Here is a 22600-nt window from a genome sequence, read left to right as displayed (position 1 = left end):
AACCTACCCATCAGCCTGTGATGAAGGAGAAATCCAAGAACTGTTCCAACTGGCCCAGGCGGCTGGGACATTTTTTAGTTGCTTCAATCCAGGAATTTCCAGGTTTTCTGGGACAAATGGCAACCCTATCGCTGTGGTACCGTCCTCTTCCCTTCCCCACTTGCTACTGACCATTGGGGGCCAGAGTGCTGCAGCTAGGGAAAGGGAATCAGCAGACATCAGCAAAACCCCTCCTGCTATGTACAAGCCTTAAAGTAGTACACAAGACACTTGGAATCCAAACCAAGGATCAAAAGAGTGATTGTGGATTTGTATTACTGAAGACAATTTAGAAGGAGAAAAAGCAACAATAACCCACTACTGTTTTGCACTTCCCAAACCAAGTTGAGATTCAGAAACTGAAAATGTGCCTCTTACTGACTATCCTGGGAAATTATAAAACAGGCATATATTTTGTTGTCTTTCTCATAACTGTATGAAATTTTCAGGATTATTATCACCTTGAAAGTGTTTTATGCTTGGCAGTTTGAAGACAAACAGGTGCAGTGGAATCATTTTAAAAGGAAATTTGCAATAACTTTTTAAAAAATTCATGACAGAGTTGGAATTCATTTCCAAACATAGCAGCTCTTCAGAAATGGATTATGTCTGAAAAACTTCTGACTAATAGGTGCCGAGTTTTTGTGCAAGAGCAACCCGTTCATTTTGTAGAAATTGATGTATTTGGTCTTGCTGTGTTTCTTATGGGTTATTGTTATAAAAATGACAGGCAGTATAAAGCCAGCCATAAGTGACAAACATTAAGTGTAAAAAGGGGTTGTGCAATGGTTCATATGGAAGGGTAGTCCTAAATATTTTTTGGAGGTGAGAGTGGTTCACTTTCCTTTCCTTTGTCTTTCTATATGAAAATGGCATATATCATTGAGGTGCTTCCAGACCAGTAAGGTGCAAAGCTTCAAAAGAGTAGGTGAATGAGTCAGGAGTTATGACACTTGATAACCATTTTATGGCTTTTGAAAATAATGGAACGTGGTGGAATTAGGAAGGAGAAAGCAGCTGTCACTGTCACATTTCCAAAGCACTGTGACAGGAAAAATATCTCATATAACACAGCTAGAAATTACAAGTTTGACCTTGTGATCTTGTCAGTCACTCAACCCACTTGTTGCTCCTTTTCCTTTTCTTGGGTGTTTTCCATTGGAAATGCACTGTTTTTCTCACAAAATTGCCCACCATTCTGAAAAATCTTGTCTGTCTGTCTATAATCATCATCATTTCAATCTCTCTATTGAATAATACTTTTAGAGTATTACCACATATACTCAACTATAAGTAAAGAAATTTATGCCCAAAAAGTGACCCTAAAATTCAGGGTGGACTTCAGGCCAATACAGTAATACTGCTTAGAATAGTCCTGAAAGAAGCAGCACCCTGTGTGCCTCGGCAGTGATTTTTGGAAGATACCAGTCAGGAGTGTGCGTGTGTGTTTGTGTGTGTGAAAGAGGTGATTCCCTTCTCAATCCGATGTTAAAACCTTCTTTCTCTACCCTCCTCCTCTTCCCAATGTCTCTCCCCACCAAACAAACACCTCATTCCCCTCTAGTTTCTTCCCTTCTAAACCTGATGTTAAAATCTTCTCCTCCAGCACCAGGGAAGTGGTGCTAGGTGTCGAGAGAGGTCCAGAGATGGAGAAGAAGGGAGGAAAGTGGTGTTTTCCTTTTTAGATATTGTTAGATGTCTCTAGATTTTACCCTTGACTTATTTATGGGTCATATCAAAATCTATGACTTTGGCCCCAAAACCTTCCCTTGATTTATATATGAGATCAACTTGTACATGAGTACAGCGCACCCTCCCCTTATGTGGGGAATCCATTCTGGACCCTCCCCCCCTGCATAAGGGAAAATCCACAAATGCTCAAGCCTAATTGAAAACAATTGGGCTCATGCATGCGGCATGGCGCAACCACCATGAGTGCGCGTGCCATTGCCTTTTGCGGCACATGGCTTTCAGTATATGTTGAAAGCCACATATAGCATGCCGGCGTATGATGTGGGCACACTGTATATACAGTCAATGGAAATTGTAAAACTGATATTTAAAAAGTGCTCAGTCATTGTTGGTTTGAAAATTAAACACACACACCATTCTTAAAGTAGCTGTTAAAGGTTTGAGTCATTACAAAAATTGTTGGTTTCACTTATTAAAAAAATCACAATTGAGTTTAGCCTCACAAAATTTTGCACACAGGGAACATTAGCACTTAAACCAAACTATATCAAGCCTCTATGATTTATGACCTAAGACAGGTGAAATGGGGTTTAAGTACCTAAGCGGACATATAATGGATAATAATTCTCATCAAGAAAGACTGCTGTTGATAGAGCAGAAGAAAATTCACAGGAATTTGTGTTATTACAAGTTAGAGTGACACTTATTCCAACAATGATTAGAAAGTTTTTCCATCATGCCAAATATCATTTGCTTATTATTAGACCAGATAGTGAATATCTGCATAGTTTAGCACTTTACTGATAGTATTGTTGTTGCTTAACGAACTTGCAGAATTTGGATTTTCTTTGGGCTTCAAATCTTTGACTTAGGCCTGAAACATATTGGCAGATGGACACTCTGGGGGCATGGCATTTGCACAACACATGCCCCCAGAGCATCTGGAAGCTGCCCTGGGGGCCCAGAAGGTGGCCCAAAAGTAGCCCCAGAAGGAGCAGATCTTTTCTGCTCCTTTTGGGACCCAGGCAGGAGATGCCCTCAGGGCCACAGTATGTATTTGCTTTGGCGCCAGCGGCAATTGGGCTGGGAGCAGCTTCTGGCCATTTCTTTTTGCCTGACTGCTTTGCCCCATAGAGGGAACATATCAAAGTGTAGATTGATAAACCTACTGTGACAATGAATCATCATCATTTAGAACAAAGAGGTGCATCTTCACTCTAGCCAGATAATCAATAAAAAGATTAAAAACTCAGCATGGAAGACTAAAACTTTCCTTAGCCAAACATGACCCAAAATAATAATAACAAAAAAATAGCTCATCTGAAATTCACAGTGAAGGGATCAGTTGCACATCCTGGGAGGAAGAGTTCCTTAAATGAAGTGTGACTTATTTTATTTATTTATTGTATTTTTATGCCATCTTTCTCCCAGAAAGGGACCAAGACAGCTCACATGATAAGAACACTTTAAAATCTTTACTACAAAATGTTTTTTTTAAAAAAATAAAATAATCTAGTAAAACAGTATAAAATTAACATAAAAACATACAAAAGTTAAAAACAAAACTAAAACACACATACCATATAAAGGCCACCATGTCGTGATTTTAAAAAGTCTGCCTGAATAAAAATGTTTTTTACTTGCCAGTGACAGGCAAGCAGGGAGGGGGCCAGCCTAGCCTCCCATGGAAGGGAGTTCCAGAGGGTGGGAGCAGCCACCAAGAAGGCCTTCTCTTGTTGCCTTACCAGGCAAACCTGTGATGGTGGTGAGACTGAGAGAAAGCTTTTCCTGAAGATCTTAGGGTTCTAGAAGGTTTGTATGGGGAGATATGGTCTCTCAAATAATCTGGACTTAAGCTGTATAGGGCTTTATAAGTCAAGACTGGCACTTTGAATTGTGCCTGAAAATGAACCAGTAGCCAGGGAAGCTGTTTCAACAAGGAAGTTATATGCTCTCTGTAATTGACCCCGGTCAGCATTCTAGCTGTGGCATAACCTGTTGTAGTTTCTCAATAGTTTCCAAAGGCAACCCCATGTAGAATACATTAACGTACTCCAAATGGGATGTAATCAAGGCATGTTTCACTATAGCCAAATCTGATGTCTCAAGGAATGGGTGCAGCTGGTACACTAGTTTTAACTGTGCAAATGCACTCCTGGCCATTGCTGAAATCTGGGCATCCAGGCTCAAAGCTGAGTCCAGGAGAACACCCAAGATGCAAGCATAAGGTTTCAGAGGGAATGTAACTCTGTCCAGTACAGCCAAAGTCCCTATTCTCTGATCTCCTTACGACTGATGAGAAGCACCTTTTTCTTGTATAGATTAAGTTTCCATTTGTTTTTCCTCATCCAGTACATTACTGACAGCAGATATTGGCTCAGTACAGAGACAGCTTCTTTGGAATCAAATGGAAAGGAGAGATAGAGTTGTTCTCATCCACAAGCTGGTGACACAGCACCCCAGATTTCTGGGTCACCTCTCCCAGTGGTTTCATGTAGATATTAAATAACATGGGAAACAAAAGAGAAACCTGAAGAACTCCACAGACCAGCAGCCAAGGAGTTGAACAGGAGTTCTCCAAACACCCCCTTCTGAGTTCGCCCCTCCAAGAAAGACTGGAACCACAGCATAACAATGCCTCCAAGTCCCATTCCAGAGAGGCATCCCAGAAGGATACCATGGCCAATGGTACTGAAAGCTGCCGAGAGATCCAGCAGGACCAACAGGGATACTCTTCCCCCTGTTCAGTTCCTTGCTTAGGTCCTTGCTAGATCTGAATTTTAGAGGGCTATCCAAGGTACTTGAATCCTTTTCCCTAAATACAATATGGCTGCCATCAGTCATTACTGGTTATCTGTGGAGGAGTGTGAATTGAAATATGAATTATATTCAGCCCCACTATTCCTTTTTTCATTTTTATGTAGTGGAAGTGAGGCAGTTGAACCCTAATGGGCAGGGGAATTGTTGATAGCTGATCAATCAAGGCTCTGTCCAAACCATATGGAGACACTTTTTGGGAGTGGCTCTTTTCTCTAGTCATTTGCCATCCAGCCTTTTCTAGTGAGGAATGCTTCTCTCAAAGGATCAGGTTTGTCATTTGACAGTATCTAGACCAATCACTGTCACAGGTGGCCTTAGTAATGTGAACTATCTTTTATCAGCTTAGACTGATATATGAAGAAGCACATCTATGTGGACAGAGATACCCTTGCAACTATTATTTATGTCCTCTTAACTACATGTTTGGATTATGGCAATGCATTATACTTGGGTCTATCTGGAAACTAAAGCAGGGAATGGCTGCTCAGTAAGTTGGAGGAGGGACTCAAGATACTACAGAGAGAGGAGGAGAATAGAGACCACCATTGTTTCAAAAAAAGGTCATATACATGTGTACGGGAAACTTATGCATGTGTATGTCCCTAATAGGATGCCAGTCATTGTATATAATATAAAGACGTATTACTGTGTGACTTCACCCTATGAGAGCCACTTTGTTTGGAAGTGTATGTATAAAGCTGTGGTTTTTATATGTATAGAACTGTGGAGTTTGCTTTTGTTGTTTGCGATCAAGTCAACTTCAATTTTGCAATTAAGTCAACTTCAAGTTAGCAATCAAGTCAACTTCAATTTATGGCAACCCCACAAATGAGAGGGTTACATTACTTCAGATTAAATCTGTCATTCATCATGCTTAATTCAGCAGTCGGATGCCATATTCCAACACAAAGAGTTGGTGGGGGCTGGCGGCTTCCATGTCAGTGGAGTTGTGAACCCACTGGAGATTTTAGTGCAGACATAGGTATCCAAGAAGCTGAGACCTGTCGTCAAAATAGTTTTAGCACCTTAGCTTCCTCCTTTAAAGTTCAGGCTAAAGATGGCCTCAGATTCATAGTCCCTCAGTCAACAACTTTGTGAGGTAGGGTGGCTGCAGGGAAACCTGTCAAGAAATCAAAAAGAAGAGATGTGGACAGTGAAAGGAACAATGAACAGAGAGTATTGGGAAGGAAACAAAAAAGTGCAGGGATAAATATCCAGGTATTCCAGAAAAAGCGAGAAGAAGGCAACAACCACACACTTCCTTGCTAGAGCCACTGTTGCTGCCATTTCCATCACCCTCATCTCCCTCCATGAATCTTGGCCATCCCTAATGGTGGGACATTTTCTATATTTTCAGCGGCTTTCGATACCATAGACCATGGTATCCTTCTGGGAAGCCTGGCAGAGGTGGGAATCAGGGGCACTGCGCTCCAGTGGTTCCGGTCCTACCTCTCCGGGAGGTCCCAGATGGTGCAGCTGGGAGACGTGTGCTCCAACGAGAGGCCCCTTAAAACCGGGGTCCCTCAAGGAGCCATTCTGTCTCCCATGCTATTTAACATTTACATGAAACCGCTGGGAGAGATCATCCGGAGACATGGGGTGCGGGGTTATCAGTACGCTGATGACACCCAAATAATTTTCTCTATGTCTCCGATTGATGCAGTGACTGGGGATGGTGTCTCTCCTCTCGTGGCCTGTCTAGAGTCAGTAATGGGCTGGATGAGGGAAAACCGACTCAAATTGAATCCAGAGAAAACGGAGGTACTAGTGATAGGTTCTCCTGGTCCAGGAATGGCGGTGGTTCCACCTGTCCTGAACGGGGTCACGCTCCCTGTGAAGGACTCCGTGCGCAGTCTGGGGGTGCTTCTTGACTTGTCGCTTCACCTGACTGCCCAGGTGAATGCGACGGTCAAGAACGCCTGTTATCAGCTTCGGCTGATCCGCCAGCTGCGCCCATACCTGGCCCAGAGGGACCTAGAAACGGTTGTACATGCTCTGGTAACTTCGAGACTGGATTTCTGCAATGTACTCTACATGGGGCAACCCTTATACCAAACTCGGAAGCTACAAATGGTGCAGAATATGGCAGCCCGGCTGGTCACTGGCGCTCCCAGGACCAGCCATATAACACCGGTTTTAAAAGATCTCCATTGGCTGCCCATTCGCTTCCGAGCTCAATATAAGGTGTTGGTTATTATCTATAAAGCCCTAAATGGCTTGGGCCCAGGATACCTAAAGGACCGCCTCTCCCCGTACATTCCGCCTCGCACCCTCAGAACATCTGGGCAGCAATTACTGAAGGTGCCTGGGGCTAGGTTAACCTCCACCACGCGGAGGACATTTTCCACGACTGCCCCAGCCCTTTGGAATACGCTGCCCATTGAGCTCCGCTCATCTACCACCCTGGCCCAATTCAGGAAGGACTTAAAAACCTTCCTGTTTCAACAGGCATTCCCCGATTAAATATCCTGTGGGCCTCCCTCCTCTTCCGTGGCCAAGAGGTTGGGCTATGGGGCTTTTTCTCCTGTTATTTTCTTGATGTATTGATGTATTTGTATGGTTTTAATTTTTTTTATTGATAATATGGATTATGTGTGTTTTTAATTGTTTTGTAAGCCGCCCTGATCGTTGGAAGGGCGGGGTATAAATAAAATTATTATTATTATTATTATTATTATTTATTATTATATGGCACTTCACTATGTCTCATAGATTCACAGTAATCAGACTTGCAAAAACTGTTCCCTTGTGAGTTTTAGAGATGGAGGAAACTTGCAAGAAAATCCAGAGATTTTAAAAAGCCTCTCCAGGCAGAAAATGTAACACTGAAAAATAGGGCATGTCTAAGAAAAGAAAAGGAGGTAACCCTACCCTAGAATATTCTGAGATTAAACTTTATGTGTGGCATATGTAAGATTGGGGAGTAGGAGTAGGAGTAAAGAGTAAGGAATAAAGGAGTGAGAGGTTTTTACAGGAGTAGTAGTAGGAATAAGGAGTAACAGAACGTATTTGTTACTCCTTGTTCCAGTTATTATATTGTACATGCAAACACCAAAAACAATTTTATTATACTGTACTGGGAAAGAGAATGGGAGGCAAAGAGAGACACTTAAACACACACACCACTCACACACCAGCGGGGTTTTTCCCTAGGGCTGGGGAGTAGGTGTAAGGAGTAAAGGAGTAACAGGTTTTTGTAGGAGTAGGAGTAACATTAAGAAAAAGATAACTTACTCCAGAGTAGGACGAGGAGTAACCCCCAAATCACCCCTACTCTCAAATCCTGGTTATTAGAATATTTTTTAAAATCAGAATTTGAAATTTGCTTGAGGCTATGAGGAAAGTGAACATTATCAAAAGGCTTCAGCTCACCCTCTTCACATAGTCCTTGTGCTTTAAAAATTCGTGCCCATTCACTTACATCAAAGGGAGAGGACCTGGGTATAAAGTAAATGTCTCTTCACATACTGTTGAAGTGACCATCTTACTCAGCATAAGGAATGAAGGAGTTGGTGCTTTACTAATTTGGAAAGTGATTGGCCTTCAGGGGTTGTACACACAGCGCCTAAGACACGGCACAACACCACCCCTTTCCTAGCTGGATTGGGGTCGCAGCAACCTCTTGCCATGGCCCTGATCTGGCCTTTTCAGGGCACAAAAAGGAGCCACAAAAAGTGGCTCCTTTTTGCGCCCTGGAAAGGGTGTGATAGTCACAGTTTGGTGGCTATATGGTCCTCCTTAGGCACTGCATCATGTGGATGAAGTGCCGGCGGAGTGCTGTGATGCCGCTGCTGGGTGGAGTGGCATGTAGCATCAGGGTGTCGTCGGGGTGTGCATCATGTGGACGCAACACCCCGACTCTGCCCCCAGGCCGACCTCAATGGCAGATCTGAAGAGCCCATCAGTCAAGAATCTGAAGGGTGCTATAGTATAAGGGTATAGTTAATGTTAATAATGTGCAATTTCTGACAAGAAGCCCAGAAGATTCTGTGGGAGATCTCAGAGCCATCAGCCGCTGGGGGAAGACAGTATTTCTAACATATGGAACTTTTAACACTTAGGGATTGCTTTGCATGCTTTGATGCACCAGGAATGGAAAACATTAACCTGATTGTGAAGGAATGTTAGCGCACAGTTGCCTGGAAATAAGTCCCATTGAATTTAATAGGGCTTCCCTCCACATAGGCACATATGGGATCACACCGGCAGCGTCCATTTTCATTCATGAGATGAAGAAGCAGTAGATCATCATTTGGGGAAGTAAAGTTCCTACAGAATTTATGGATTTTAAATAAGTTCTAAATTCTGGTTTAGATGTCAAAGCTGTTAAAGAAGAAAAACCTTACCAAAACTATAACAAAACAAAACCCAGTCAGAAGAGATACTGATGCTTTGATAAGAATAATAGGTAAATTGACTGTCACTGTCTGTGAAGCATTTGCAGATTATGTGTTAAAAGTCTATCAGCTTTTCTCCTTGTTGTTGTTGTGTTCCTTTAAGTCATTCCTGGTTTATGGTGACTCTATCATGAAGTTTTTCTTGGTACATTTCCTCATAGGGGGTTTGCCATTGCCATCCTCTTAGGCTGAGAGAGTGTGACTTGCCAGGGTCACCCAGTGGGTTTCCATGGTCTCCAGAGTCATAGTCCAATGCTGAAACCACTACGCCACACAAGCTCTCCAGCTTTCTTCCACAGTTTACTAAATGACGATTTTGGTAGGTTTGCTAACCAGCAGCAGTTTGATTTTCATATCAAACTTTTTAAAGTGGTCTGATCAATAATAAGCAGGAACAGAGGCATTCTCTACCCCAGTTATTTTCATAATAAATATTTGATGTTATATTTCGGCAGTTTTACTGGAAACAGCAAATATTAGATCATAGCAAAGAACCAATGTCTACAGGCCACTGTAGCTAAGCAAGGGAATTATTTTCCATTCAGATCAACATCATTCATAAATATTCCTCTGCCATCAATACTTTTTACTGAGACTTTGTTGTAAACTCCTTGTTTTACTCTCCCCATCTCCTCCCACTTGGGTTGGGGTGGGGAGAGATGACACAAATGAAAAGGTGGAGCTCTGGAGATAGGAAGTCTCAAAATCTCCCTGTGGCATATGTCACTTTCCTCAGAATGGTGGAGGAGTTTTGGGACAGTCCTGTAATCCCGTAGGTATGTAAAACTGATGTATTTCTTCATCCGTTTCTGTCTTGAAGATTTGCAATTGTGGAAATTACTGCAGGTAGTTCTGCCTATTAAGCTTTTGTAGCCTGTTGTCTGTTTATATTTTTTGTAATAAGTCATAGACAAACCAAAATTAATGCAAGCCATTAATTTTGGGCTTATAGCATTACTTTGGTTGGTAACAATTCACAGCTCAAATATTTTATGTATTATATTTCACTAAAACATTTCACAATAATAAATACTCTTAAGACGCTCTGCAGGGAGCCAAAATAGCAGTATCTTTTGACTTTGAAATAGAGATAAATATTTAAAATATAAAAGGCATAAGCTCAAATATGATTATGATGCATCTGAGCTGGCAGTTCAGGTATGATATCCATGGAAAATATGTGTGCAATGCAGTTTACTTACCCAGGGAGCAATGCTAGGATGTACTTACTTTCAGGCATGTCACTATAATCTAATTCAGCCTTATGAATCCTGCACTGCTCATTCACAAAACTTTTTCAGCTCTCTATAGTACATTTGCTCTTTTAAATAATTCACATAGTTGGTGAACTCATTTTAATCCTACAGAGCTTTGAATGAATAATGTATAATATTCACATTCAGCTTAACTGAAGCAATGTACAAGGTTTACTTTTTTGGTGTTAAGGCTATTAAATAAGCCAGACGGTGTAGCCAGTAATTCTACCAGAAGTATGCCCACAAATAAAATCTGTGTCATCCCATACAGACTTCATATAGCAGAGCAAATTTATGAAAACTGTATTATGGAAAATTAAAGGTAAAAAAAACCTAAAGCATGTGTTGTTTGAGAATAAGACTATTTCTGCCAAGCTCTTCATCTATCATCAGATTTTATGATTATTGTTTTTCATCGATTTAACAGTGTAACTGGCTGTTGAACTATATTTTCTGAAATGCCATGTTGGCTTACTTGCTGAAATAGAATTTGAGGGGCTTTTTCACCTAATATATGCAATGGGATTTCTGTACAAGAAATGAAAGCAGTATTTTATCTGTGATCATGAAAGCCAAATTTATTAAACAGCCTACAATGTGGAGACTCATATTGCTCCATAGTTTTGAACATTCATTGCCTTTTTGGCAATTCTCCAACTAGTTTGTATTTATTGAGAGCATTAGCCTATTCAGCTGCTGAGCTAAGATCTACTACTACTACTGGGTCATAGACTGACCTAGGTTGCATCTGCACTGCAAAAATAATACAGTTTAACATTGCTTTAACTGCTACCACTCAATGCTAGGAAATCTGGGATCTGTAGTTTGTAGTAGCATCAGAGCTCTCTGACAGAGAAGGCTAAATACCTCACAAAACTATAGTTCCCAGATTTTCATTGCACAGAGCCATGACAGTTAAAGCAACTTCAAATTGCACAGTGCTGATGCAGTCCTAAAGTGTATTGAAATAACAGCATTACCACCCTATAAATACATGACCAAAAAATATCATTGCCTTTCGCTTAGAGATGGACCAGAAAACAGCAAGCTTGCACATCAAAACCATGTGCCTATTTTTGTGCAAGCTTTCTCTGTAAGATTTTTGTTTTACAAGAGTGCTGGTTTCTGTGCATGAATACCTCAGCTACTTTGCCCAAAAAGTACAACCACATATGGCTGACTGGAAACAGGTTTCTTTTGTGCAAAGTCCCCACAATTCTCATGCAAAAAAAATAATAAAAAATGTATTTCCATGCAGAATAATTTTCTGAAACACTTTGTGGTAGTGATTCCTGAGTGAGAACTGTGCAGAATTCCTGCCACTGTATTCTTCTTCTTGACATTTGCAGCCAAGAAACAATAAAGGCAAATATTATTTCCAACCCTAGTATGTGGCTATTGTCAGAGAAGGCTGACTGCCCCAATGATGTGCATGCATGCACACACACACACACACACACACAGAAGAATAAGAGGAGGAGGTGAAAGGAATGTATCACTACCTTTAAAACTAACTGGTTTTTATTTTTGCATGAGCTTTTGTGGATATCAGACCACTTCTTCAGATGTATTACAGAGTGATATTAAAGCTTCAGGATATAAAGTGTATTTATACAGTTATGAGAGTAGCCTGTAATATAATAAGAATCCAGAAATATGCAAATCATGATCCTTACCCTAAATTAAAAGGTTGGACAAGGTGATACAGGCCTTTTAGATTTTACAGTGGTGTTACTAGTTGGATGCGGGGGTGCAACCTGCACTAGATGACACCACAGAAGAGAGATGACACCTGTCAGGCTCTCCTCCCATTGTCCCTCTTTTGGCTTTGCATGATGGCGGAAGCAAAGGAGAGACCTGTCCATGCCTCTCCCAGTTTTGCCATGGCAGCAAAGGGGAGGGCCAAGTGCACCCTTTCGGCTGTCACTGCACCCCCACCAGCAGCCCCTCCCCAGGTGGCACCAGGGGTGGGGAAGCCACTGGATCTTTACAGTGGTCAGTTTGCATTATTGTGTGAAAGGAATAAATCTGTTTACTAAAATCAGTTTCCAGGATTCAAACTCTTCTCTGAGAAGATTCATTTTGTTATATATCCAGAAGCGAGCGAGGACTTGTGTATTAAAATATGTAGTTCACTATGAACCCATTGTCTTTGTTCATACATCTGCTAATGGTCTAGCTTGGTCTGCTCAAGACCCACTCAAATCTCTCGGATTTACAACAGATATTTCTCAAACTAAGGAGGTGAAGAAATAGCCCAATAAGACAAGACTAATGCAGATTAATAATTTATAATTCAAGGATATAGCCATGTTAGTCTGTAGAATCAGTATGTAGAGAGATCTTGTAGCACCTTTGAGACTAATTGAAAGAAAGAAATTGGCAGCACGAGCTTTCATAGACTTAAGTCTGCCTCCTCACATGCATTTGGTGGAGATGAACAATTTATTAGAAGACAGACCAAAACCACAAAATGACAAAACACTCTTAATGGTCACATACAGTCCCCAAAAGAGACCAATTCTGGAGAATAAACATCTCACAAGTTCCAGGAGCCAGGCCTTTGTTGGCCTATAGACAGCCTCCGAATCTTAAATAAATACTTACAACAGGATACATATCATGAATACATAACAAGACCGTGCCACAAACCCAGGTGCCTACTCTGTCCTCACATCTACTCTGGAGGCAGTATTACAGGGGCCAATAACATCACCCACGACATCAGATACGTATTTACCTGTTCTTCCTCCAATGTGACATGATATCACATACCAGCAATGCCCCTCTTTGCTCAACATTGGGTAAACAGGACAAATGGAAACAAATCTGGCATTATCAATAGCAATATGCAGAAATCAGTTGCAGAATATTTCATCTTTCCTGGACATACAGTACTGTACAGGATTTGCAGGTCATAGTTTTTAAGCAAGGAAATTACAAAAGAAGATTAAAATATCTAAATCACAGCTTGCAATCCTTAGTAGATGTACGAATTAATGGCTTCATGGTGCACTTCATGGTGCACTACATACATTAATATAAGTGTGCTTGCTACTCCATATATAACAAAAGGAATCTTCTCAGAGAACCCAAGGAAACTGACTTTGATAAGCAGATTTATTGCATTAGCACAAAACACTAACTGGCATTTGTAAAAATCTGCATCACCTTGCCCAGCTCTTTGAAAATTTAGGGCAAGGAACATGATTTGCTTCTTTATGGATCCTATTCCATTCCATTCCATTCCCACAGCTGTGTGAATATGCTTTATATCCTGAGGCCTGGATAGCACTCTGTACTGCATCTGAAGAAATGAGTTTAAATCCATGAAAGTTCATGTTGAAATAAAACCCAGTTTGTCTTAAACGTGCTGCTGTATTTCTCTTTTTTCCCCTTTCCTCTCCCTCTCCCTGTTGCTATAAGGTGTTAATTGAAGGGAACGATGGCTAGTTCCAGTCTAGTTTTATGGTTATATTATTTTATCATTTATGATGTATTATTGGCCTTTTGTTGATGGATCTCTTTTATTAACTTTACCATGTTGTTTCGGGTGATTTTTATGCTTTTTTAAAAAAAACTCTTTTGTATTTACTGGTTGGATATAAAGTCGGCCCTTCTTATACACGGATTTTTTATACACGGATTCAAGCATACACGATTTGAAAATGTTCCAAAAAAGTATAAATTTACCTTGATGTTCCATTTTTTATTAGGGACACCATTTTGCTATGTCATTATACTTAATGGGACTTGAGCATACATGGATTTTGTTATACATGGGGGATCTTGGAACCAAACACCAGCGTATAACAAGGATCCACTGTATTTTATATTGTGACGGCTTTTAGCTTTTAACAATAAATTTCTACACACTGTGGAGTCCTCTTTAAAGGTGTTAATTTGAGCACCCTTATTAGAAGAGAGGTATATTGTAGAATGATTGTACTATATTCTGTAGACTTTTAAAATCAGCTGCAGCTGGACTGGAAATAAGTGGTAGCCAGCTGTGGTAACTGCAAAATGCCTGTGTGAGCCAACTGTCAGGAAAACCTTCTGGAGATTTGGCACACAGAGCATGCTTTCACACAATTATAGTATCTGCAGTCGTGTTGTCATGGAACATAAGTAGTGTTCACACTGATGGCACACAGTGGTGTTACTTTATGAATATTGATAAGAAGTCTTTGAGACTGAGATGAGATTTTTCAGAAGTGTCATTTGTACAAACAGGGGATAGAGATTTTTGTTTTGTTTTGACAGGTGGAGAGAAAGGAGAGGTTGTTTTTGACGAACCAGGCCATCAGAACTGTTTGATAAAAGAAGTGTTTGTAAAGACAACTGTGGAAACTGGAGTAGGAGTTAAAAGGTAATGAATCCACTCTCAAATGCATAGAATCTTACAAAAAGCCAGTTAATCCAATGATATGCTTTTGTGCTACCAAAGGATAGGATTGCCAGAGGATTTATGGGCCTACTCGTAAAAAGAAAATAAAGAAGGACCATGTCATTCATAGACAGACAGACAGACAGACAGACAGCTGATTGGATATGGTTTCAAAGATGGACTTCCTTTTCCTACTTATATGCATACTTCTGTACACCTACAGAAGCATACAGCTATCCACATACACATATACTCTTACACATACTCCTGCACAATCAGGCACACAAATTCGTATATGCTCAGTAGTATGTTTTGCATAATGAGATTCCCATGAGCATATAAATACATACACCTACTGAGGAGAGGGAGCAGAAAGAGGTGGAAAGACACAGCCTGTCTCTTACAGTTGATCTCACCCTCCAACACTTGAGTTTTAGCACACATTCACATGGTTACATAGAATGCCCACAACACTTTGACAGACATGAAAATAACATGTTGATGAGAATACTTACATTACACACAAAAATATATATATATATATATATATATATATATATATATATATATATATATATGCTCTCTCTTTCGGTCTCTATTGCCCGCAACCCATAGATAGAGTGATAAATGTAACTATGGGTCCAGTGGAAGGATAGCAGACAAAGGGGGAAAAACTCTCCTTTTGTCTTTTTGCTCCCGTTCGTCTCCAACAAATTGTATTCAGGAAATGGCTTACACAGACACAGTTTGCTTTATCACACTAGGGGGCAAACAGGATTTAAACGAGAGTTAAACTAGAGAAAACCAGGAAATGTTGTGTGATAAACATCAGGCATTTCCTGGTTTTCTCTAGTTTAACTCTCGTTTAAATCCTGTTTGCCCCCTAGTGTGATAAAGCAGACTGTGTGGTCATTGGTACCAGCTTGGAGTTGGGATCTGCCCAAACAGTTGGCATTAGCAGGTGATGGTAGCAATAGTGGTGGTGGTGATGAAACACTTAACCTGCTTTCAGGCTGGGTTGTGATGCATGGAGGACATGTGGAAAGTGATTGCTGGAGTTTTCTGTTGAGAGATGAGAGATACACAGCCGCCTCCATATTTTTACATCAAGGTAAAGGCTTCCCCTTTGACATGATTGTCAAATACTGTCTGACTGTAGGAGATGATGCTCATCTCTGTTACTAATCCAAAGATCCAGTGTTGTCAAAGACACATCCATGGTCATGTGGCCAGCAAGACTGCACTGAAAGCTATTACCTTCCCAGCAAAGTGTTACCTATTTATCTGCTTGCACTTTTATATGCTTTCGAACTGCTAGGTTGGCAGAAGCTGGGACTAGTGATGGGAACTCACTCCGTCACTCAGCGCTTGTGATCTTCAGCACAACATCTTAACTACTGAGTCACTATGTCCCATTTTTGCATAACTGAAGCCCTATCATTTCATGTTAAAATCATTTAATTATGTTATTTGCTTGCAATTATATTGTGCTGAGCAAAATACTATTTTACGCTTCTCAATTTCTAGTGCTGTTTTATAATGTCTTCGTATTGGCATATGCCTGAAGGCACCAGCTCCCATCTGATCTTGGAAGCTATGCAGAGTCAGCCCTGGTTAGGAAAGTCAGCCCTCCTTATCCATGGATTTTTTATCCACAGATTCAAGCATCTGTAGCTTGAAAATATTCAACAAAAGTATAAATTCCATATAGCAAACCTTGATTTTCCATTTTATATATGGAACACCATTTTGCTATGCCATTATATTTAATGGGACTTGACTATCCGCAGATTTTGTTATCCATGGGGGCTCCTGGAACCAATCCCCAGCGGATAACAAGGATCCACTATATTTGGATGGGAGATAACCATACAGTACTGACTGCTGTAGGCTATATTTCAAATGAAGGCAATGGCAAACCACTGGAAAGTATTCATTGCCTTAAAAATCCCTATGAAATTGATGGAGTCTTCAGAACCTTAGGCAACTTGAAGGCACCCAGACACAGAATATTTGTATGCTAGAAGCCCCCCTTGTGAGGTTCTGGCTATAAAAGCACCCCAAAAATGCTTTAAATAAATATACTGTATAATATACTAAGATATAGGAAGTTACCCATGAATATCTGTGTTTACATGAGTTTATGTGACTCTCTTCCAAGGCAAATTAAAACCACTGATTAATCTTCCAAGGAGGTTAGCTCCATGGAGATAGCCAAGGGTTTTTATTATACTTTTATTATACTATAGTTCTCTTTTTTCCTCAACTATAATCTCAGTCTCAAGTTTCCAAAACCAATTCAAGAACCATTTTTACACACTGTCAACAAGATGATAATTCTTAAAGTGAATAGTTATTTTAAAGTGGTTCTTAAAGTTTAGATCAAGACTTTTTCTTTTTCTTTTTTGAGCTGGTGAAAATTTCACCGTGAGAAGATGCCTTCTCTGAGACCATTATTAATTTTATTAGATCAATTAATAATTGAGAGTAGTGGAAATGTGACTGGAAGCAAAATCCTTTTGTGGTTGTCTGTTAGTGTCATAAAATGTTTATAGTGGTTTTGAGCATATTATTGTGTTGTAATGAGCCAGACACAAACGCAAATCTCAAAAAGCCAATTGTGATAATCGGTATATTGTGACCATTACTAGTTCTACAGCACTGGATCTAAGTATGTAGACATATACAAATATGTTTGTGTTCTCCATCCTGGACAATCGAGAAACAAATATACCTGTGAGGGCAAATTTGTATAATCATCTAGTGTATATAAAGATACGACATTGTAGATATGGTGGCTCAAGTGGTTAAGACATTGACTCTGTTGATTGCAAGATCGGAAGGTTGGCAGTTCGAGGCCTGGTTGCTGCATGATGGGGTGAGTTCCCATCACTAGTTCCAGTTTTTGCCAACCTAGCAGTTTGAAAGTATGCAAATGCAAGTAGATAAATAAATCCCACTCAGCTGGGAAGGTAAACAGCGTTCTGTGCAGTCATGCTGGCCACATCTGACAATGCTGGTTCTTCAGCTTAGTAACGGAGATGAGCACCGTCCCTTATGGTTGGACATGACTTGACAACCTTGTCAAAGGGGAATACCTTTCCCTTTACCTTTTAGCACCCTAAAGCAAGAGAAGGACTATCAGCACTTTGCATCAGTGGAGAAAAAAAATCAATGTGAGAGGAAAGATTTGAAAGTAGTGATTTAAACTGAACTATCATTATGTTGAAATTAGGCTTGATTCAAATTTGAGGCAGCCATGAATAAAGCACTTAACCTGTATAGACAGATCAGATTTTAATGCAGTGGCCTTCCTGCACCGGGTGACACCTGGTGCGAGGCATGGGGCTTCTGGAGGTGGGTGGGACGTCCAGCCCTGAACTTCCTGCGGGGTTTCCAGGGGGGTGAACGGAAATGCCCATGAGGGCCGGAGTGGCCCCCCTGTGGCCCTGAGCTGCACATGCATGGCCCTGAAGGACACCTGCACGAGACCAAGCACCACCCACGTGGCCCTGAGAACACCCGTCCAGGGCTAAAGAGTACCTGCGTAGTCCCAAAGAGCACTCACGCAGGATCAAGGAGCATGCACGCGGCCCTGAGTTGATCCCATGAGGGGTGGAGTAGCAACCGCATGGACTTAAGCAGTGCCCTCGTGGCTGAAACAGCAGTCACAGGGGGTGGGGAGCTGATCTGGTGTCACCCCTCCTTCTGGGGTGTCACCCAGAACGACCCGCCCCCCCTCCTAGTTACACTACTGATTTAATGTATGCTTTTGTATGCATACATTCATGCAGTGTTTGCATACCAGTTGTCTGTGGAGGAGGCTGAATCAGATCCAGGTATTGCCACATGAACACTATTAAAATGTCAGGTTGGTTACTGGTTCACCATCTCAACCAGATCATCCTAAACTATTGCATCCATTTTCATATTTGTTGTTGTAATGTATCGTCAAGTCATGAGTTACCATACTGGGTGATGCCAACCCTAATGATGCCACTGTAGAAAACTGTACATAAAGAGAAGTATCTCTTAGACAAACACAAAATGCCTTGATGGCAGAGGTAAATACAGTCCGCCCTTGCCTTACGTGGGTGATCCATTCTGGACACACACCCCGCATAAGGCAAAAAGCGCGTACACTTGAGCTCCATTAAATATACTGGGGCTCGGGCTCGCTGCACAGCTGTGTGCGTGCACCATGGGTGCACACGCCATTCTCCCATTCTCCCGGCGACTTCCACATAAGCTGAAAGCTGTCTATAAGAAGCCCGTGGATGGTGCAGGCTCACTGTACAGGAAAACAGTATGTAGGGAGATCTTGTAGCACCTTTGAGACTAATTGAAAGAAAGAAGTTGGCAGCATGAGCTTTCATTGACTAAAGTCTACTTCCTCATATCATATCAAGATCTCTCTACATAGTGATTCTACAGACTAACACAGCTATACCTTTGAATTCTATTACAGAAAAATAAGATGTTTCTATGACCATGGTGAAGCAGAAATACTATAAATGCCATAGAACGTAAAACTAAACTTTTTATTAAAGTATCTATACTGATCTACCCTAAAAAGGGCTGGCTCAGTAAATATGACCATGGAATTCTGAGACCCTGAAGGACAATGAATCACTAGTAGCTACACAGCTAGTGATTTTATATATATATATATATATATATATATATTGATGGTGAATAGAGAATCCACACATGAGAGTGAACCTCCAAACCTTCTCTGGAGACAATTTTTCTGAATATTAAAAAAAAGCAAGTTGATCATAAATAAAATCATTGCATTTAAGTAGCAAGAGAGATTAATCCGCTTCTCTTTTGGGCAGCTGGAGTTACTTCCTCTTCCATAAACATCATGAGAAGTCGAAGAAATGGTACCTTGGAGAGCTCAAAAAGTCTTTACTCGAGTATCTCTCGTAGCACAGATCTATCATACAGTGAAAGTGTAAGTACTGTACTAAAAGGCAATCCCACACAGCTAATAGGGGTAAAATCCTTCTATGCTCATAAGCTGGTATTTAGTGTAACTATCATGTGCAGGGGGAAAAACATATTATTGGTGATGATTATATTCTTTATTAATTCTGTAAGATTTTGGGATACCTGAATCTTGTCTGCTTTATGACTTATTGTGGGTGAATTCTGAATTAAAACTGACAGTAAACAGCCGTCTCTTAGGGTTTTCTTGGAAAACATCTGCTGGTGGCATTAGATTGAGATACTATGCTTTGAAGGAGACCACATATACTACTGAATGTGTTCATCTAAGCAAACAAACATCCCGAATTAATGACATCATTGACTATCACAATTGTCTTGTGTGTGCAGAGCTACTCTCTTCTTATGCCATCTGTATGTTTCTTGGTAGAACAAGTGATTATGTGTCCAAGTGTCCTGCTTTACTTCAGATTTTTACAATGCATATTTTGACCAGATAGGATAAATCAGGGTAGACAGATGAAAGCTTTCTTCCTGAATGCAGAGATTTGTTTACTTGTCTTGAGAGGCACAAAATAGTATTTTCTGACATTAAGATGTTTGTCTGGGAATTTTGAGTGCATATCACCAATTGGAGGGTTGTGCAAATGGTGTGTGTGTGTGTGGGAGAACAGTTGCCATAGTGGTCTAAAGCAAGCTAGAGCAATGGCCAGAGTTATGGACAACACGTTGCAATTTAGAATGAAGGAGAATTATGGGTCCACTATGCTGGTTATACATTGTATATTGGGGAGGGGATGACTCTAATGTTCATGAACACCCCTTCCCTTAGCATCTAGAACACAGAAGACTCTGAAGCCTTCAGATGTAAGCATCAGCTGGCATAAGCATCAACAGGGATTTGGTTTACACAGAAGGTTTTTCTATATTCCACCACTTGTAAAATCTACATTTAGGCTGGCATCATGTGTGAGATTGATGTAAGATAGACAGTGCACTGTTATTTCTCCAAGTTATGTTGACTTTATATACAATTAATTAAAAATATATCTTATTTCATTTATTTTATTTATTTCAAAGATTTATGTCCCACCTTTCTCCCACAATGGGATTCAAGGCAAGTCTAGGCTGTCAAGTTGTTTAGGCTGAAGTAGATATAAGAGAAATCCATAAATTGGTTATCTTAAAATCTGTAAGCTTTTGTTCTTTTGGAAATAAAAAAATAGTTTTGTTAAATAGGCTTGTTGTTGCGGGGCGCCTTTCAAAAGAAAGGGCTACTAACATGCTATTTAATATTTGAGATGTACACAGTTGGTTTCATTCAGATCTTTCAAATCTTCCTCCCCAAGGATTTGGTACACTATATTCAAGAGAACTTTAAGAAGAGAGAGTGTGTCTTTTTCACTAAAGATGCCAAGTCAATGTAAGCAACTTTCTCTTGATTATTTTTGAATTTTTGAGTTATTTTATTTATCTTGCTTCTCACATCTTTTTCATATATGGCACTAAAACAACTGTTTAGTAAAAGCTTTTCTGCTGTTTGCGGTGTGTGTTAATAAAGAATAGGCCCAAGAATATTTCCCATTATAAACAGATGTATTTTAAGTATAATTTAATATAAATATCATGTGTGAAGAAGGTAACCTCATTATCCACCAAAGTAAAAATTCCTGAATGACCATATCAAAATCTTATAGTGCAGGGAGATTTTGTTGTTGTGTGCCTTCAAGTAGTTTATGATGTATGGTAACCCTAAGATGAACCTGTCATGGACTTTTCTTGGCAAGACTTGTTCAGACAGCTTTTGCCATTGCTGTCCTCTGAGGATGAGAGTGTGTGACTTGCCCAAGGTCACCCAGTGAGTTTACATGGCAGAGCCAGGATTCGAACCCTGGTCTTGAGTCCTAGTTGAACACTCAAACCACTGCACAACGCTGGCTTTCTATAACATTTATGTTTTTTTAAAAAAGAAAAGTTTAAACAAAAAATAATTCCAAAAAGAAAACGTTCAAGTGATAAGTAATATAAAACCTTTAGGTCAAATCATTGTTATAACGCTGGGTTGATCTAATGAAAGTACAGCATCACACTAATATGTATTTTAAGATTTTTTCCAACTGTTCAAGAACTTCAGGGTCAGTTATCACTGGGTTATTTCTGACAAGTGCTTCAATGGCAGAATTTATACTTTAATTCATGGCACACTGGCGTTAAATTTTTGCTTTTGCCCCCAGGGTTGTTTGAAAGATGCAGTTAACTATATCTTTAATCTTGGGCAAAATGTGGCATGGCATTTTTAAAAGGCAGCACCCACAATACTATGCAAAGAAATGTGTACTATCTGCTGCTCATCTACTTTGCATGGTATCATCTCAGAGGAAAATGAATTGCCTCTTCACTATTGTGAGTGTGTTTAAACAGAAGAAATGGTAGCCAATATGAATGTAAACTGATCCCTTTTGAAAATAAAATGAGCTGCATTTGATTAGATTAACAATAACAATAATTTTTTAAAATGATTTATATCCTATTTTTCACCCAGCTTCCTCAGTTTCTGTCAGGATTTGCTCCATCCTAGCTGATTTATTTGTAAATTGGAAGCTAGAAGTTGTAGCCCATTACACTATAGTAGGGCATCTTTCATCCATCAAAATGTTTTATTATAACACAAATATAGGTATTTGTGGGATGTTCAGTAGTGTATAGATTTGTATAATAAATAGCTAAGTAATACTGAGAGAGCTGGCGTAGTGTAGTGGTTTTACCATTGGTTCAAATCCCCAGCTAGTATCCACTGGGTGATCTTGGACAAGCCACACTCTCTCAGCTTCAGAGGAAGGCAAAGGCAAACTCCCTCTGAACAAATCTTGCCAAGAAAACCCTGTGATAGGTTCACCTTAAGGGTGCCATAAGTTGGAAATGACTTGAAGGCACACAACAACAATAAATACTGGGATAAATGTACCAGCAGATCCCACAGCTTTGTGTTAGAAAGCTATAATTCTTACTGAATAATGTTTACATTTTGTTTACCCCAGCCTTCAAATCCCTGGTAGAAC

The 22600-nt window shown here is 40.2% G+C and overlaps 1 protein-coding gene across 2 annotated transcripts in view; it reads left to right on the top strand.

Annotated features, from left to right (window-relative positions):
• The first annotated feature begins 9600 nt into the window (after positions 1 to 9600).
• TRPM8 (transient receptor potential cation channel subfamily M member 8) overlaps positions 9601 to 22600 on the top strand; it is a 68835-nt gene continuing 55835 nt past the window's right edge. Inside the window, exons 1-4 of one of the 2 annotated variants that reach the window (XM_042447073.1) lie at positions 9601 to 9720; positions 14468 to 14573; positions 19430 to 19548; positions 20891 to 20964. In XM_042447073.1, the coding sequence (XP_042303007.1) occupies positions 19459 to 19548; positions 20891 to 20964 (164 nt within the window). In that variant the 5' untranslated portion in view covers positions 9601 to 9720; positions 14468 to 14573; positions 19430 to 19458. Of the gene's footprint in view, positions 9725 to 14467; positions 14574 to 19429; positions 19549 to 20890; positions 20965 to 22600 lie in introns of both variants that reach the window. The other variant, XM_042447074.1, reaches the window with a different exon arrangement.

Source organism: Sceloporus undulatus, chromosome 1 (genome assembly GCF_019175285.1).
Source record: "Sceloporus undulatus isolate JIND9_A2432 ecotype Alabama chromosome 1, SceUnd_v1.1, whole genome shotgun sequence".
NCBI classification, from domain to species: domain Eukaryota; kingdom Metazoa; phylum Chordata; class Lepidosauria; order Squamata; family Phrynosomatidae; genus Sceloporus; species Sceloporus undulatus.
The sequence above is the reverse complement of the archived record's forward strand: the minus strand, read 5'-3'. Positions and strand labels throughout refer to the sequence as shown.